The following is an 18496-nucleotide window of genomic DNA, read 5'->3' as shown; positions in this document are numbered from 1 at the left end:
TGAGAAGGTGGTGGTGGGCCTTCTCGAGATGTGGCAATCTTTGTGCTGATGGTGTGTCCGCAATGGTGTTAGGTAGGAAATTCAAGGATGAACCTAGCGACGATGAAGGATCAGCAATACTTGTCCAAGTCATAGGAACATAGGAACAGGAGTAGGCCATTCAGCCCCTCGTGCCTGCTCCGCCATTTGATAAGATCATGGCTGATCTGTGATTTAACTCCTTTGGCCCATATCCCTTAATACCTTTGGTTGCCAAAAAGCTATCTATCTCAGATTTAAATTTAGCAATTGAGCTGGTTTCAATTGCCGTTTGCGGAAGAGAGTTCCAAACTTCTACAATCCTTTGTGTGTAGAAATGTTTTCTAATCTCGCTCCTGAAAGGTCTGGCTCTAATTTTTAGACTGTGCCCCCTACTCCTAGAATCCCCAACCAGCGGAAATAGTTTCTCTCTATCCACCCTATCTGTTCCCCTTAATATCTTATAAACTTCGATCAGATCACCCCTTAACCTTCGAAACTCCAGAGAATACAACCCCAATTTGTGTAATCTCTCTTCGTAACTTAACCCTTGAAGTCCGGGTATCATTCTAGTAAACCTACGCTGCACTCCCTTCCAAGGCCAATATGTCCTTCCGAAGGTGCGGTGCCGAGAACTGCTCTCAGTAATCCAGGTGCGGTCTAACCAGGGTTTTTGTATAGCTGCAGCATAAGTCAGGATTGTCTTTGACCTTGAGGGGAACTCGGAAGTGATGGCATTCCCACAACACTGCTGCTCGTGCCCTTCTCAGTGGTAGAGGCCGCGGTAGAAGGTGGTGGTGTCAAAGTAACCTTGGTGAGGCATTACATCCCATAGATTGTACATACTGCAGCCAAAGTGCACTGGTGATAGAAGGAGTGGATATTGAACCCACTGGCAAGAGCACTGATCAAGTGAACTGTTCTGTCCTGGATAGAAACATAGGAAATAGGAGCAAGAGTAGGCCATTCGGCCCTTCGAGGCTGCTCCACCATTCAATATGATCATGGCTGATCCTCTATCTCAATACCATATTCCCGCTCTCTCCCTATATCCCTTGATGCCTTTTGTGCCTAGAAATCTATCTTGCTCCTCCTTAAATATATTCAGTGATTTGGCCCCCACAGCCTTCTGTGGTAGAGAATTCCACAGATTCACCACCCTCTGAGTGAAGAAATTTCTCCTCATCTCAGTCCTAAATGTCCTACCCCGTATCCTGAGACTGTGACCCCTCGTTCTGGACCCCCCAGCCAGGGGAAACATCCTCCCTGCATCCAGTCTGTCTAGCCTTGTCAGAAATTTATATGTTTCAATGAGATCCCCTCTCATTCTTCTAAACTCCAGAGAATACAGGCCGAGTCGACCCAATCTCTCCTCATACGACAGTCCTGCCATCCCAGGAATCAGTCTGGTGAACCTTTGCTGCACTCCCTCTATGGCAAGTATATCCTTTCTTAGGTATGGAGACCAAAACTGCACACAATACTCCACGTGTGGTCTCACCAAGGCCCTGCACAACTGCAGTAAGACATCCTTGCTCTTGTACTCAAATCCTCTTGCAATGAAGGCCAACATACCATTTGCCTTCCTAACTGCTTGCTGCACCTGCGTGTTTACTTTCAGCGACTGGTGTACAAGGACACCCACGTCCCTTTGTACATCAACATTCCCCAATCTATCACCATTTAAATAATACTCTGCCTTTCTGTCTTTCCTTCCAAAGTGGATAACGTCACATTTATCCACATTATACTGCATCTGCCATGTATTTGTCCACTCACTCAACTTGTCTAAATCGCCTTGAAGCCTCTTTGCATCCTCCTCACAACTCACAGTCTCACTTAGTTTTGTGTCATCAGCAAACTTGGAAATATTACATTTGGTTCCCTCATCCAAATCATTGATATATATTGTGAATAGCTGGGGCCCAAGCACTGATCCCTGCGGTACCCCACTAGTCACTGCCTGCCACCCGAAAAAGACCCATTTATTCCTACACTCTGTTTCCTGTCTGTTAACCAATTTTCAATCCATGGCAGTATATTACCCCCAATCCCATGTGCTTTAATTTTGCACACTAACCTCTTATGTGGGACTTTATCAAAGGCCTTCTGAAAATCCAAATAAATCATGTCCACTGGTTCTCCCTTATCTATTCTACCAGTTACATCCTCAAAAAACTCCAGTAGGTTTGTCAAACATGATTTCCCTTTCATAAATCGATGTTGACTTTGTCTTAGGTAAGGAGACCAAAACTGCACACAATACTCCAGGTGTGGTCTCACCAAGGCCTTGTATAACTGCAGTAAGACATCCTTGCTCCTATACCCAAATCCTCTTGCAATGAAGGCCAACATACCATTTGCCTTCCTAACTGCCTGCTGCACCTGCACGTGTCAAGCTTCTTGAGTGTTGATGTGGCTACACCCAACCAGGTAGCATTCCATCAAGCTCCTGACTTGAGCCTTATTCCTGACTGATGAATCTGGAGTAGCTTCAATACAATATGACTAAAGCCATTCTCTTTGAAATAATGTTGCCACTGCAATGTCACACATGTTCTTTCCAACTCCCGCTGAGTACCAATAAAGCACCAGTTGAGTATGAATAATGGATCAATATTCGACATCTGACATTCCATTTCAGGCTGAGGCACGGTTATTGTAGCAAGCAAAACCATCCAAGGTTGAAGAGCTATCTAAAGCTATCGAAAATTTTATTTTCATTGAAACCTTGAAGGAGAGGAAAAAATGTTGAGTATCCATGAATAGCAATGCAGCAAAATAATAACACTGTAAGGAATGTCCCAGTCGAAGACTGCAGAGACTATTCATTTCCCTTCAAAATAGCAAACAGCTAAACACATTCATTATGGAAGCATATCTCTCCCTCCCCCACACTCGATCATCAGCAAAGTGATGGAAGGTGTCGTCGGCACTTACTACCAATAACCTGCTCACCGATGTTCAAGTTTGGGTTCTGCCAGGACCATTCGGCTCCAGACCTCATTACAGCCTTGGTCCAAACATGGACAAAAGAGCTGAATTCCAGAGGTGAGGCGAGAGTGACTGCCCTTGATATCAAGGCAGCATTTGACCAAGTGTGGCACCAAGGAGCTCTAGTAAAATTGAAGTCAATGGGAATCAGGGGGAAAACTCTCCAGTGGCTGGAGTCATACCTGGCACAAAGGAAGATGGTAGTGGTTGTTGGAGGCCAATCATCTTAGCCCTGGGTTCCTCAGGGTAGTGACCTAGGCCCAACCATCTTCAGTTGCTTCATCAATGACCTTCCCTCCATCATAGGTCAGAAATGGGGATGTTCGCTGATGATTGCACAGTGTTCAGTTCCATTCGCAACCCCTCAGATAATGAAGCATTCCATGCCCGCATGCAGCAAGACCAGGACAACATCCAGGCTTGGGCTCATAAGTGGCAAGTAACATTCGCGCCAGACATGTGCCAGGCAATGACCATCTCCAACAACAGAGCATCTAACCACCTCCCCCTTACATTCAACCGTATTACCATCACCGAATCCCCCACCAACATCCTGGGGGTCACCAATGACCAGAAACTTAACTGGACCAGCCATATAAATACTGTGGCTACAAGAGCAGGTCAGAGGCTGGGTATTCTGTGGCGAGTGACTCACCTCCTGACTCCCCAAAGCCTTTCCACCATCTGCAAGGCACAAGTCAGGAGTGTGATGGAATACTCTCCACTTGCCTGGATGAGTGCAGCTCCAACAACACTCAAGAAGCTCGACACCATCCAGGACAAAGCAGCCCGCTTGATTGGCACCCCAACCTCCACCCTAAACATTCACTCCCTTCACCACCGGCGCACCATGGCTGAAGTGCGTACCATCCGCAGGATGCACTGCAGCAACTTGCCAAGGCTTCCTCGACAGCACCTCCCAAACCCGCAACCTGTACCACCTAGAATTAACAAGGGCAGTATGCACATGGGAACACCGCCACCTGCACGTTCCCCTCCAAGTCACACACCATCCTGGCTTGGAAATATATCGCCGTTCCTTCAACATCGCTGGGTCAAAATCTTGGAACGCCCCAACAGCATTTTGGGAGAACCTTCACTAAACTGACTGCAGCGGTTCAAGAAGGCGGCTCACCACCACCTTCTCAAGGGCAATTAGGGATGGGCAATAAATGCTGGTCTTGCCAGCGACGCCCATATCCCGTGAACAAGTAAAAAAAACTCTCCCCAACTTTCCTGCATTCCCTGTGGTAGCTTTCTATCACTTGAACCAGGAGAGAGTTGTAAAACTTGAGTGCTTGCCAGTTGAGCATTCTCTGTTCTACTAACAAATGGAAAATCACAACCTCTGTGGGCAACACTGCCCAGCAAACTACTGAGCCAAACATTAGCCAATTCGCAAAAAGTTTTCCTCAAATCCTGTAAACTATAATCTGTGTAAAACTTGTGAAAGAATGTCAAGAGATGTAGATTTAACTCTGTCATGTCTTTAATGCCGTTAGTTTAGAACACTTTCTCATTAGAATGCATTATTTGACTGGCTTCCAATTAGACACGAGAAGGAATTATACACCCAGACAAAATCAGCAACATACACTATGAATTTCACCATTTTCTCTCCCCCGACTGATATTCATAACATCACTTCATCAATCAGGTAGTGAAGCATTTTCACATGATTGACTTCTTGTCCAGTTCCCCAGAAAGAATGCTTTAGTGTGTAAAAAGTTTCCTTTAAAAGACAGTTTTGCCTTCCCACTCTCAACCCAGCTATCTTCATCAAGGGAAGCCCAAATAGGAGTTTGCATGCGAGCTATGAAAGAGACAGGAAATTGCATCTCCTCCCATCCAAAAGCCCAATACTACAATACTGTAGCTATAGTATCTAGCCACTCAATACATCTTGTTTTTAATAACTAATATCTGGCAAAATATTATTTAGTTAAAAGAATATAAGCAGATGTTCTCCTTTTTAAGTATTCTAACTCTCCCAAATATCAATCCAGTTGGCAGTGTATTAGAGATTGCTTTTTTAGGTTTTCTTTTCTCCTCACCCCAAAAGAAAAATTTCATTCCAGTTGGCAGGGCAGACAGGCAATCTTGGTGCTAAGAAGTCCCTTGGTTTCCAATCAATGCCTCTTTGACTGTGTAGCTCAGATTGCAAACTCATTGTGAGGGGGAACTAGGCCATCAGCCTGTGTTCTATCAATCACTTTGCTATGCATAACAGAATGCCACACAGTATTAGTATTCTACCCATGAACTTCTTTCCCAATGTACTTGACTTGATGGGGATGTTACTTCAAGGATGAAACACATTTGAGACATGTACTGCATCACATAATGGTGCCTGGTTATAAATGCACTATCTAATGGAAATATGACACCAAATTCCCTGAAATCTCACCTGTGATTGAGCCCAACAAGATATTGCTCTTGATGTGCTTGTAGACATAATCATAAGTTAGAGGTTTGAGAGGGGACCCAGTTGACAGAATGGTGTGTAATGTCTGTAGACTGTGAGTTTCACCTGAAAGAGGAAACCTTCACTTAAATCTCGATTTCGGATAGAACCATTAACATTTATACCAAAATATAACATTCACAAGTTTTATTTAACATTTATATTACTTTTGTTAGGATTCAAGCACTAGATTTTTGAATATTTACATTAATTTACTCATTAAATTATCTTAATGTTTGAGCAATTTTGGTTTTTAAACTAATTTCTTCCATATCAATTCGCTAAAAATTGACTAATTTGTCTCATTGGAATGACAATCTTAAGTGACATTTTCTTTTATTTACAATACCTATAGCTTCAGAATTGAGGTCCATTTGCAATTATGCCATCTGATAAAAGGTTCATTAAGTATTTTATAATGCTTTAGAGACAGTATTCAATAATAACTGCAATTCCTAAGTTCTGACAATATGTTATAGAAACATGGCATGTTACAAATAGATCAATTCAGCTGGATCTCCATCAGTTAACATGTATAATTGGCGAGACTTTGGTACTTGAAGGCTTTTGTCAGACAAACAAATAAAATCATGACAGTGTAATAGTGCTGAATAGAGGGACAAAAATATAACCATAATATGTTCATAGTTGGGCATGGAGAGTTTGGCCCAGTTTTTCAAAATTGACACTAATTACTCGGTCATTTGAAAGCATCAATATTACATGATTAGCTGCACAGATCCTTTATTATTAAAAATTAATCAAAATGGTTTTGATTTATGAAAAAAGCCTTGTTTGAACCTAATGGCCTTTTCTTATTGGTAACATTTCTCCTGTTCTTCTGCTTTGAAATAGGCTTTTCTGCCAATTCTCTGGAATTTAACAAATCAAAACCTAACCACTGATCTTTGAAAGCAAACAATTTAAAAAGGCTCTAAAATCTTGTAAGTATTGGCACAAAAGGGTTTTGATTTCAACAGAAAAATTCTCGAGGATCTGTGGCGAAGTATTCGTTAAAAGCCTAGCATAAACTTAAACGTGTAAAATGTTGGTAGCACTAATGATGGAATTGCAGTAATTCCACAGGGAAACATTATAAATGTTTCACACAATTTCTATAGACCAAAGGGATAATAATCCTCTACAAGTAAATTTTCCAAGGGGTCAAATAGTTGCATATGACTGACAGTGAATCCATTTGAAATTACATTAAAATATAGAAGTTATTGTTATGGCAGTTCATGTCAAAACAAACCTTCGCAGATAACTTAAATCTCAAATAAAAAATGAATTTAGTGTAACAAAGTCGGCATGTACACAAAAGTGAAACCTGTAAAAATCCATAACTAGTGTCACAAAAAAAATTAAACATATTTTGTTAGATACAGCAAGTATTACCTGGTTTCAGATTTTTTTCTTCTAAAACAGCCAGCCATTTTGCACCAGTCCCAAGTATAGTAATTCTGGGGAAGGGGAGGAGAGAGAAAAGGAAAGACAATCAATGTTAACTTATAATTTGCATTTTTTTTTGAGCTTTGGGCTGCAGTTTTTTTTTTGTACTCATCAAAATGAGATTTTAGTGCTGCAAATGTAAACATTTTGGATCCCAACCTCAGTAAACAAGTATGGATCAGATGCAATTAAAGTTCCTCTCCTTTACTCCAAAGAGTCTTAATCCCAGTACCCATACAGCACACTTATTGTGCCACAATCACATTTTCTTTTCCCACAACCACCATGGCTTGTGGCCTACCTAACCAATTTACTACCAACCCATGCTGTGGACTCCTACTTGCTAGGAACTGGGTTGAGTGCCAAAACTCATTTCTTATAGGACCCTCAGAGTAGAGACTGCACTAGAGAAGACCTTCATCACCAATTCAGATCCTCACAGGTGAAAGAATAGTGTGCTAACTAACCCACTATGCCATATAATTCCAACAATTATTCTATGTGGTGTAACAAGGAAAAAAACAAATCATGTTTACTGTAATCTCAGTGTTCACTGTAAACAGAGGAGACACAACTCGTAACATAAAGGCTGAAACTATGAAAGTCGCTGTAAAAAAGTAAGCAAGCTTTTTTCATTGGTCGAAATAAGAACAATGTTATTGTATCGAAAATCAGCCTAAGTTCTATTTGCTACCTTTTGAATCTTGCATAAAATTAATATATTACTCTAAAGCATCCATTAACATTTTACTGCATTCCATTAAAAGTGCAAGTTCTCGAAAGCTATGCTTGTGGAAGAGGTGATAAATTCCATCCTTTAATCAATACAGCCTCATCTCACCTTTTTCAATCGGAGATGGGAGATAATATTTAGTGTAGGTAGAGAATGTGCACTTTCATGAAGTGAGCTGAAGCACCAAATACTTTATAATTTCACATTTTCCCCCAATGCTTTACCAAAATACACATTAATAACATTTATAATCCAAGAAGTTATATTTTGAACAAATTATTTAAAATGTAAATCCATAGTAAGCTTTTTATTTTTTTAAATCATGCCTTCAGTAGTACAACAAAGTGAACTGGATGTTTAGTCAAACTGTTTTTCTATGTAGGCTGAAAGCTGGTAATGCAAGGCATCAATCATTTCAAATGGCAGTAGATGAAAAGGCTATGTATAACTAAGAGTATATAGTTGCTTGTCTAAATGCATTAGAAAAATGCAAATATACTTGCAGAAGACAGGAAAAAGGATATTCAAAATAAATTGAGAAAAGTGATGCATCTTCAGCTATTCCATATTTTTCTACTCCATTTTAGAAACCTGTTAAATTCTGATTAACATACCATTTGTGTCAGATATTATATAGGTCACTCATTCACAACAAGGCCAAAATAAATACACAAATAAGAATCAGTGACCTGATTTAGTCTTGATACTTTATGAAAAGAAATAGTTACAGAATTTTATAATTTTAGCTAGCAGCATGGCAGATTAAAGCCCCAGCAAATAAAATGTGTGCATCCATGATCGCTCATGCTACTTACAGACTACAAAAACAGATGGTGAACTTATAATTGGACTGCCTGAGAATATGCCCAATGCTTACAGCATTTAACGTAAAAGAATGTGGCAAGTTAACGCAGCCTACTTAATAGAAAACAGTTTCAGCTGGCACAACTAATGCAATGACGAGCACAAGGAGAGTTAAAGTTTCAAGTGTCAGCTTGACTGATACTGCTCTTGCCTCAGAGTCAGATAGCTGTGGGTTTAAGCCCCACTTCAGGGATTTAAGTAAACAATCCAGGCTGATACTTCAGTGCAGTGGTGAACGAGTGTTGTGTTTAATTTTTATCCTTTACCAATTTCAAAGCTGTATATGTAAGCAAGATGTACCGACTGGAGGTTGATATCTGGGATTTAGCAGTAACGGGGAGAGCAAATGAGGTTAACTGCACTTGGGGCAGTCCCGTGCTTGGGTAGCAGAGCAATTCAAGGGATGGTTTCTTATTACTTTTAAGTCTAGACGCCTGCCCCAAAAATTTCAAAGCAGTTTAGTCATTGTATGCAGGTGGACAGCCGATATTGGCAACTCAGCAGTGTGCAGGAAGAAGGGCAGCATCTATATGAGATATATAACCCACGGTGGTAAAGAAAAAACAGGGAAGAAATGTGTGTTGGACTGTCTAAAGTCTTGGAGGAATCACTGGACACTCGAGAGATTCTGCCGGTCAGGGGAGAAGCAAACCTATAGCTTACATTTACAAAAAGGCAAGAAATCCGACTCAGGAAACTATAGGTTGATTAACCTACCATCGAGTAAAATAATGGAATCTATTCGACAGGGCAGGCTAATAGAATACCTGTCCAGCAATAAGTTAATAAGAAACTTAAGAAATGATTAAGAAGGGGGAAATCATGCCCGACAAACTTACTTGACTTCTTCAGATTATGGTACTGCATTCATTTATTTCAGATTTCAAGACGCTTTTTGAAAAGTTCCACACAAAAGACTTCTAATTAAACTAAAAGCTGCTGGGTAGAACAAGAGAACGAGCTTTTGTGAAAGAGACTGAAGAGAAAGTGTTGAACAGAGTTTCACAATGATTAGTGCTTGGACCCCTGTGGTTTCTAATTTACATTAACAACCTGGATCCCAAACACAGTTGCAGTCTAGTCAAATTTGCTAATAACACTAAAATTACGGCATCCCATTATCCAGATATAAACAAAGCCATGCTCTAAGATAACAAGGTTACTTGAGTAACAGAGTATAGCAAATCTCTTGATACTGACAGGAATGGAAAACATATAATTAGCAGACTTCCATCGTTTCCAGTTGTAACTGACCTACTGTTTCTATGACAAACGCCTCATTAATGGTGTTAAAGTCAGTCGTAGTTAAAATCTGAACAGTGGCATAACTTGAGGAGGACTCATTATATTACAGGTGCAAGAAAGCAGAACTGATAAGAAATGAATTATGTATATGTGACTACTTAAAAATCAGAAAATTGTCCAGTACAATACAATCAACCAACACATAAAACAGATGATGTAGTCATTTATTTCATTGCTGTTTGTATGATCTTGCTGTGCATAACTTGACTGCCGTGTTTCCTACATTAAGACAGTGACTACACATCAAAAGTACTTCATTGACTGTAAGGCGCTTCGGAAGGTCCTGAGGTTGTGAAAGAATTTGCATTTATGTAGCACCTTTCTTTCATTATATCCAGGCCTCACCCAAACAGCGATCTTGGCATCAACCCCACAAATTTGCTTCTGTGACCCACCATCATATCTCCATTAGGACCAGCTTCCAACTGGGCTAATTATTAGGAATGTTATTGAAATTGGTGTCTTAGTCAAAAGTACTCTTATACAAGTGGTTGGATGCTCTTTACACTGTAGTTTAAAAAACTTCTCCAACAACATAATTTGACTGACAAAACAATATTCTACTCAAAACCATTTCGAGCTTTACACATTTCAAAAAGGTGAAACCAAAGTTTCTTGGAACAAAATGTATTCTATGCCACCACATAATGGCACTAACACATGAAATAATATGTCAGTGGCAGCCTGCTTCCTGTCGCACACTTTGACACCATTTTGTCGCACCTGTTAGCTCCAAGCTTTCAAGGTACCTTCAAAATGAACTGTGCAATAAGAAAAAAAAATCAGTACGGATCATGCAAAATTGACTGACTATCTTTTGATGTGCTCCAGCTTCTTTCAGCACACACACAAATGTGGAAGATTGAAGTGTACAGAAGAGACATGTTATTTCCCCATAATATTTGGATCTTATAAATATGGATGGTGGGGAATGGTTTTCAGATTTGGACCTTTTTAAAAGCTTTGAGATGCTTGGAAAAAGCTGTCAATTCTTTCAGCGCTAAAATACTCATCTGAAAAATGGAATGATCTTGCCCTCTGCTGATCAAATTTAGATAGTAACTTGGAACCTAGAAGATACTGAAGATTAGTATGACGAGAATCAAGTACTCCACTCCAGTATTATTGTCATTTTATTCCAAAATAGCTTTTATTGAAATGTTTCTTAAAAGAAAACAAAGTATTGGGAGGAAACCCAATCATTGTCCCTTTATTCTTCCCTTATCATTGGCAAACAAAATGATATCAGGAATCCACTGCAGAAAGGGTAAAAAATAGATGGAAAGGGATAAGAGGCAACCTTTGCCATCCATATAAACTATCTGACCAAGGTTGCACCAAAGTATCATGCTCCAGTCAGATCTGTAACTTTGAAAAATTCAGCCCAATCGTGTAGAATTTCTTCAGCTACTAAAAGCTCTACTTCTGCAGGCTAAAAATCAATCTGCCTCAAGGTAGTACAATTTACTTTTAGGACACGTTTGTTTTTTTTAAAAAAAAGCTATGGTAAAATGTCAAAAGGCAGCATCCTGCATGTGTTAAGATTTCCCCTCAAGCAAACAAGCTCTTTTCAAACCAGTACGTGCTGCAGACAAATGGATATGCCAACATCTAACATAGAATCATAGAATAGAAAGGTTACAGCATGTGAGGAGGCCATTTGGCCCATTAAGTCCGGGCCGGAATGCTAATGAAACTTGTGCAGTGCCCTTTGTAGTATTCAGCCTGCTAATGAACCATCACAATTTTCCAAATAGCAACCATCTTGATTAGTCCAAACATGAAATGTGAGAAGACAACTCAAAGTGGTTTTACAACTCGATCAGCAAGATCTTATTGATAGAATTACCTACATAATAAATTGTTTTGCTCCACTTGTGCGATCTCAGAAGTGTTTGAATCCAAGAATGAAAAGAAAAAACATGTACCTATATAATGCAACAATATGCATTATAGGTTTACCATTATACATGCTAAACTCTTATTTTTCATGAGGTTACAATATATAGACAAAGTTATGTATTTTATTGAAGGTCTTACATTACAGTCCAGGCATAGCCACATCATATAATCCCTGGGTAAAAAAATCTCAAAAGATTTATGTTATTACACAACTACTGATGCACCATCACAATCTTTTAGTTGAAGACAGATCAATAACTGCATTTCAGTACAAAACAGAATTGGAGTTGTATTAAAAATGGTACTACCATGGAATCCAACTAAGGCTAGCGAGAACTACTGGAAAAGAATTCTAAGCTAAAGACAAATTTTAAAAGGAAAGTGAGGAATCTATTATATAAAACCTAGCTCTCCCTGCTTATTATACAGCCGGTCTATCTTGGATTGTTCTGCTTCAAGAGAAAAAAGGTACAATGTAACAGTGAAATCTCTAACCCAATAAACTGTCAAGTGAATCTCGAAGAAATTATTTTTAAAATACAGGAAACTAACCAGCTCTGTCGTTTCTCAGTTGGTAAAGGAGATTATAGAGCAGTGGGCTGTAGAGAAGGAAAAGTGACAAGGATTCCTGCATTTGGGTGACAGTAGAATCAGGTTCAGTTGTGATGGCTGTATATCAAAGTTTGCAAAATAAATCATGGCCACTTGGGCAAGTTTTCAGAATGTAACTGGCAGCCATGGGAACGTACCCGAGCAAGGAAGGGAGGGGGAAAAATTGGAGAGAAAAGAAACTAAAGATGAAGGTGGTTAATGCTGAATAATCAATCAATCAGATTCCAGTCTATATACAAAAGTACTACCCTGATGACTGAGTATATAAACCCAATGTGTGGCGCAGTATTGAACCATTCAAATAAGACTGGTTTACCCCTCAGTCTATACTTTTAATCCTCAACTCAAATTAAACTGGGAGAGAGATGCAATTAGCTACAGCAGTCCCCAGAACCCAGACTTTGGATCTGGGAGGGAGGGGGGGGGGGGGGGGGGGGAAGGAAAGAGGAAGAGCAGAGCCAGGATTCTCATTCCTGACCACTAGCCATGAAAGTGTGCAAGTGATTGATTTAGGTGTAATGGTTATATGTTGACATCTACAGTCCAGACACTCTTTAAAAAAAAAATGGCTATGGAGCAAGGTATCAGAGAGTGACCACCAACTGGGAAGTATGCTCCAGCACTAATGGAGAGAAGAGAAAACTAGAGGGGAAAATAGGTTAACACAGGACAAAAAGTGATGCTTTGGTGTTATTCTTGAATAATGTGAAATACAGCAAGACGGCATGAGGCAGTAATTGTTGTGATTGTATGGTATGCTAAAGATTTGTACAAATAGTATAATAGCCAGACAAAGAGTGTTACCATCTCTAGTGTTTAACAAGTTGAAAGCTTTAATCAAAATCTCAGAGCAGAGGATCAGTGTATGATTATTTTAAATATATGGGCCCCGATATTTACGGGGAGGCGGGGAGGGTGCGGGTATGGCCGAAAAACCCGACAGGGCCTCATTTGCATCTTTAAGGTCCGCCTCCCACCCGGTAGCCAAATTGACAGCCTGGCCGGCGGGCACGAGGAGGCCCACTCCTGTTAATAGGTGATTGGTTCAGTAATTTGGCAATTGATAGAGCTGATTTTGAATCCATTCATACAGCAAATGCTTGCTTTAGTAAAAACAGAATAAATAAGTCAGCCATACAATTGCTTCTTCAAGTAGATTGCATTGCTCATGACTCCAGAAACTTGGCATCTTAGGTCCCTTCCCCTTTGGTTACTTGTTCCTCCTCCAGAATTCTGTTGTTTACTTTCAGTGACTTCCGTCTTTTAACAAGGCATGGAAGAGAAACAGTCCACTATGGTTCGCACTCTTGATTAACTGGCATGCTAGTTAGTTCAAGTCAATCCAAAAATCACTTCAACCTGCTCTGTTCCTACCCACGTAGAAGAGTCATTTATTTTTAACACATATAATCCTGTAAAAGACTCCCAATGGTAGAGGCTTACAGGGTTCATACTTTTTTTGTGCCCTGTGCCTGGTTATCCAAAGCTAGTACATGGACTCCATTTTTATTTTTCTTCATACATTTACAGCAGAAGCAATAAATTATGCTCATAAAGACACATTCCAATTTATGAGCACTGCATTCTTTCTGTGCTGCAATGAAAGCCATTTTCCTTATGTTTTTTTATTTGGCTGCGAGGTTAATTCCATTAAGTGAAAGTGATCTAAATTTGCAAAATATGAGTGAACCCAAATTTATGATTATATCAGTAAATCACAATAGTTAAAAAAATGTCATATTAAAAACAAAACAGTAGAACGTTGAGCTTTTGGCTGTAGCAGCATGGGTATAAAACTGTATCGGCAAAGCTTTCAGGCATTCATGATTGTATTCAAGTGAAAAAATAAAATGAATAATAATTTTCCACCAAAATGTTTGCAAATTGAAGCTCACTAAAATCAACTTTCATATCTGAACATTAGCACTACCACAGAGCTGTCCGGTTGCAAAATGCAACAATTTAGTGTTTCCTAAATAAGGGTTCTGCTGAAGGTTGATACTAAACCATCTTGACATCAGTGAGTTGATACTTTATTAGCCTAGTCATGGATAGTGGGGTCAGGTGTCATGCAGTAACCTGTTCTCTCCTCCCCCTCCCCCGCCCCCGCCCCCGCCCCTGCCCCTGCCCTCCCCCTCATTCACAGTCCATCTCCTGATTAATGATACAGGTCTTGCCAATGCGGCGCACAAACCTGAGCCAAGAAGAACTTGCTTGCTCTCCTGCACGTGGAAAAATGATGTAGCAAAGTTATTTTCTTATTCAGCTCATTGTCCTGGAGCTGTTATTTATCAAAAAGCTAAAATAGTCGGAAGAAAAATTGGTCAATTTTTTTTTTTTTTTGAGTAATATTTCAAAGCAGGCCAAGTCCAGATGAACAAGCCCTTCTTTATAAATGCCAATTTATTTTTGGTTTAAGATTGTCCAATAGTCACTTACAACTTTTATACCACTCCCTCAGACTTTAAAGCATAAACTAGCTGTTGTTCCTTCATGACTCTGTTAGTTCAAATAACGGTTAGACTGTCTGCCAATACCTAAAATCGATTTAACTAGTTCAACTAAAGCACTGTACCAGAGTTCAATAAATTGAAAAACACTGAAAACTCATCTTTCATTTTAAACAATCCACTTGTGCAACAATTCACCATTTACACCATCAGAAAAACATTATTGTGATTCTATTAAGTAAATTGGATTAAGTCCTAATATTCATATCAGTGATGGTTAAAAATGAAATCATTTTACAGATTTTAAATTGTCACCATTTGATAGTGGAACTATGATGTGTATTTTTTTTAGGAATATTAGCGGTATACAATATTTTAATATGAAGAAAGCTAGTGCCTCCAAAATATTCATCCTACCCCCGACATCACACTCGCTTCAATTTGAAAAAGTATTTCCATAAGGAAATAGGACTTAATGTTCAACAACTGAAGCCCCTTCCAAAAAAAAGCATTTTCAAACCTGCACTTAACAAGTAGAAGCAAAAGTTACTAAAACATCTCTGTTCAACTTGATTAAAAATGGAGGGAAAATTGTGTATAAATTAGAATATTTACACATTTGTTACACAATACCCAAAATTCCAGCAATTGACCGTTTGCAAAAGGTTGATTTTTTTAAAAATGCATTCCTTTTCCTACTCCCTCCACTCAAGAACTATGCTTCCTCTGTCTAAAGCAACAATTTGACAAATGTAACACCTGAGTATTTTGAAGTAGTTTACACAACAGTTGGTCATGCACAGGCATTATGAAGAAATTGCTGTAACTGATATAATTGTGTAACAAAACCTTTTACATTTTCATTTTTAAAAAAATCTTCTGGATTCCAGCCATTGGTTCCAAATCTTTGCATCAACTATTCAGGATTAAGGGTATCTATCTCAAGAGAAGCTCTGCAAATCAACTTCCAAAGCCGGTTAGAACACGAGAATTTGTTTGGGATTATGGAATAGGGAGTAAAGTCATTTGAAGCCACAAGGGAGATGATCATGTATTCAATTTTCTTGATTTAACTGGCAACAATCCAGATATCACCATTAGAAGTAACATGTAAATTAGAAATCACCATTTTATTTCTTTGGATAGAGAATAACATCAAGGTTAGAAATGTGAACCCAAAGCTGTAACTCATGTACATTAGGATTTTTTTTTCTGCTCTAATTTAGCCCAATTGAGATCCAAGCATTAACCGCAGCGGCCATTTATACCTACCCTAAGGTTGTCCATAAAGGTTGGTGAGTTTTTCCTTTGGTACTAAATAGTTTGAGACTTTTTTTCATGACTGTTTGCTTTGTGGTAACCTGGGGGAGGTAGGGGACCCCTGTGACATCATGGGCTCAATTTTAAAACTGAAGTCTGGGTGCATTGGAGGCGGGGGGGTGGGTGCAAAGAAAATTGGGATCTTCTGGAGCGGGCAGGAATCCCAGCTCCATCACTGTGAAGAACGCGCACAACCCAGAGTCAGCTGGGTGCATGCACCATTCCCGAACCCGGAAGTCCCGCCGGCAATTAAAGCTGGCGGGCTGATAATTAAATGAGCAAACGTACCTCAGGTCATTTATTTTTTGCATAACGGACAGTTCAGAAGATTTTAACATTACCTGGGCGGTTTCCCACGGCTTCCAATTCATGCCTGGTGAAACCAGACGGGAAGGGCTGGATCAGTGAATAATAAACTAAATAAATTAATAAAATTACATTTCCCATTGTAAAAAAAATAAACAAACATACCTTACAAACAATGTCAACTGCACCCCCCACTCCAATCTTTGCCCCCCCCCCCAATCTGTCTGCCAATGACCGAAGACATCGCATCAAATTAATGCACTGGGGCTATGGGGAATGGAAATATTACAAGACTGACAGATTACAGCATATATTTTAACCAGAAGATTTTTAGACTTGGACTAGTACTTCTGGAAAAAACACATATTGCAATATCTACACAAATGTGTCATATTTTATGAAAAGTTAATAAACTGCCCATTAACCGCATTATATGACTGTGGCCAAGTATTTATGAAATCCTAAATACTGCAGAGTTATTTAAACACATGTCCTCTCTTTCTTGTTGCTGACCAAGAATCAACTCTCAGCACTAAAGTACAAAATCCCAACAGAAAAGCAAGTGTAGCCTGAACACTAGTTTTGTTTCAGAACAATTTCATGCAAGTTTCTTGTGCCAGGATGATAATGGTACAAGGAAAATAATGCATGAGGAAGAGAGCCAGGTCCAGGTGCTTTGGAAGCAATCCATAATCAGATTGGGCCCGATATTAGGAGGGCGGCGGGTTCTCAGCGGGGGGTTGACTGGGCACATGGGTAACGCGCCCAGTGAAATCGGGGTGCTCCGCATGGAATCGCAGGCTAATTGGAGCCACTTCCCCGTGCTTCCGGGTTTCGCGCTGGAAAGCTGCGCAGCGGGCGGACTGCGCATGCGCAGCATAGACTGTCAGCTGGAGGAGCCCTATTTAAAGGGGCAGTCCTCCACTGACTGATGCTGCAGAAAATAGGCAAAATTTTGGCATGGAGCAGCCCAGGGGGAAGGCTGCTCCCAGGTTTAATGATGCCTCACTCCAGGTATTATTGCATGAGGTGAGGAGGAGGGGGAGGACAGAGATCTTTCCCCCCGGCGGGCGGGAGGAAGCGGCCTGCCTCTGCCACCAAGGCCTGGCTCGAGGTGGCAGAGGAGGTCACCTGCACCACCAACATATCGCGCACCTGCATACAGTGCAGGAGGCGCTTCAATCACCTAAGTAGGTCAGCCGAAGTGAATGCACTTACTCATTCCCCTCCCCTCCGTCTGCCACATCACCACCCCCACCCCACATCTCACTCTGCACTGCCAACGCTACTCTGTCACATCATCCCTCACATCCACTCAAAGCTCATCCTCATCTTACCTGCACTTACTCACCTCGCCAGTACTCATCCCACCACTACCACTCAACCCAATCCTCATACAATCTCATGGCTCTATCTCATACTCACCCTCTCATGCATCTCTTTCATGGTCAGCCTCACTCAACCTGCCACTACCTGTGCTGCAGCCATAGGGCATGCATCACATATGTGTAGTAGGAAGCATAAGGCAAACATGTCGTGAGCATGAAGGGGATGCTCAAGGGTGTTTGAGGGTTTGTCATGGTTTTTACTTATATTTGATTTCTGATCAACTCACATTACATATTATATTGTCACCACTACTGCCACGTCTTTGCGAATCTTGTCTGATTTGTGCAATAATGCCCTTTCCTGAGGATCACTATGAAGACCCACAACTGATGCCACCCATTGTGTCACTGCAGAGTGGGTGTAGGTGTATTTGCAGGGCTCTTTTGTGCAGACGACAGAGACACCGGCGATGTCCCCAGTGGCACCCTGGAAGGATGCGGAGGAGAAGTTGTTGAGGGCAGTGGTGACTTTGAGAGCGACAGGTAAGAAGATGGTGCTCGGGCCAGCCAGGAACAGCTCAGCATGAAGGAGGGTACAGATGTCCACGACTACATGTCGAGTGACTCTGAGCCTCCGTGTGCACTGCTGTTCAGAGAGGTCCATGAAGCTAAGCCTCGGTCTGTAGACCCTGTGGCGAGGGTAGTGCCTTCTGCGACGCATCTCTCTCTGCTGTTGCCCTGCCTCCTG

General features: G+C 40.6%; 1 protein-coding gene across 1 annotated transcript in view; it reads right to left on the bottom strand.

Moving 5' to 3' along the window:
* Positions 1-18496, bottom strand: part of aacs (acetoacetyl-CoA synthetase) — a 110680-nt gene that overhangs the window by 24197 nt on the left and 67987 nt on the right. The window contains exons 11-12 of the mRNA XM_068005753.1: positions 6875-6939; positions 5420-5542 (exon numbers count right to left, since the gene is read on the bottom strand). Of these exons, the coding sequence (XP_067861854.1) occupies positions 5420-5542; positions 6875-6939 (188 nt within the window). The remainder of the gene's footprint in view (positions 1-5419; positions 5543-6874; positions 6940-18496) is intronic.

This window comes from Heptranchias perlo, chromosome 25 (assembly GCF_035084215.1).
Source record: "Heptranchias perlo isolate sHepPer1 chromosome 25, sHepPer1.hap1, whole genome shotgun sequence".
Classification (NCBI taxonomy): domain Eukaryota; kingdom Metazoa; phylum Chordata; class Chondrichthyes; order Hexanchiformes; family Hexanchidae; genus Heptranchias; species Heptranchias perlo.
The sequence above is the reverse complement of the archived record's forward strand: the minus strand, read 5'-3'. Positions and strand labels throughout refer to the sequence as shown.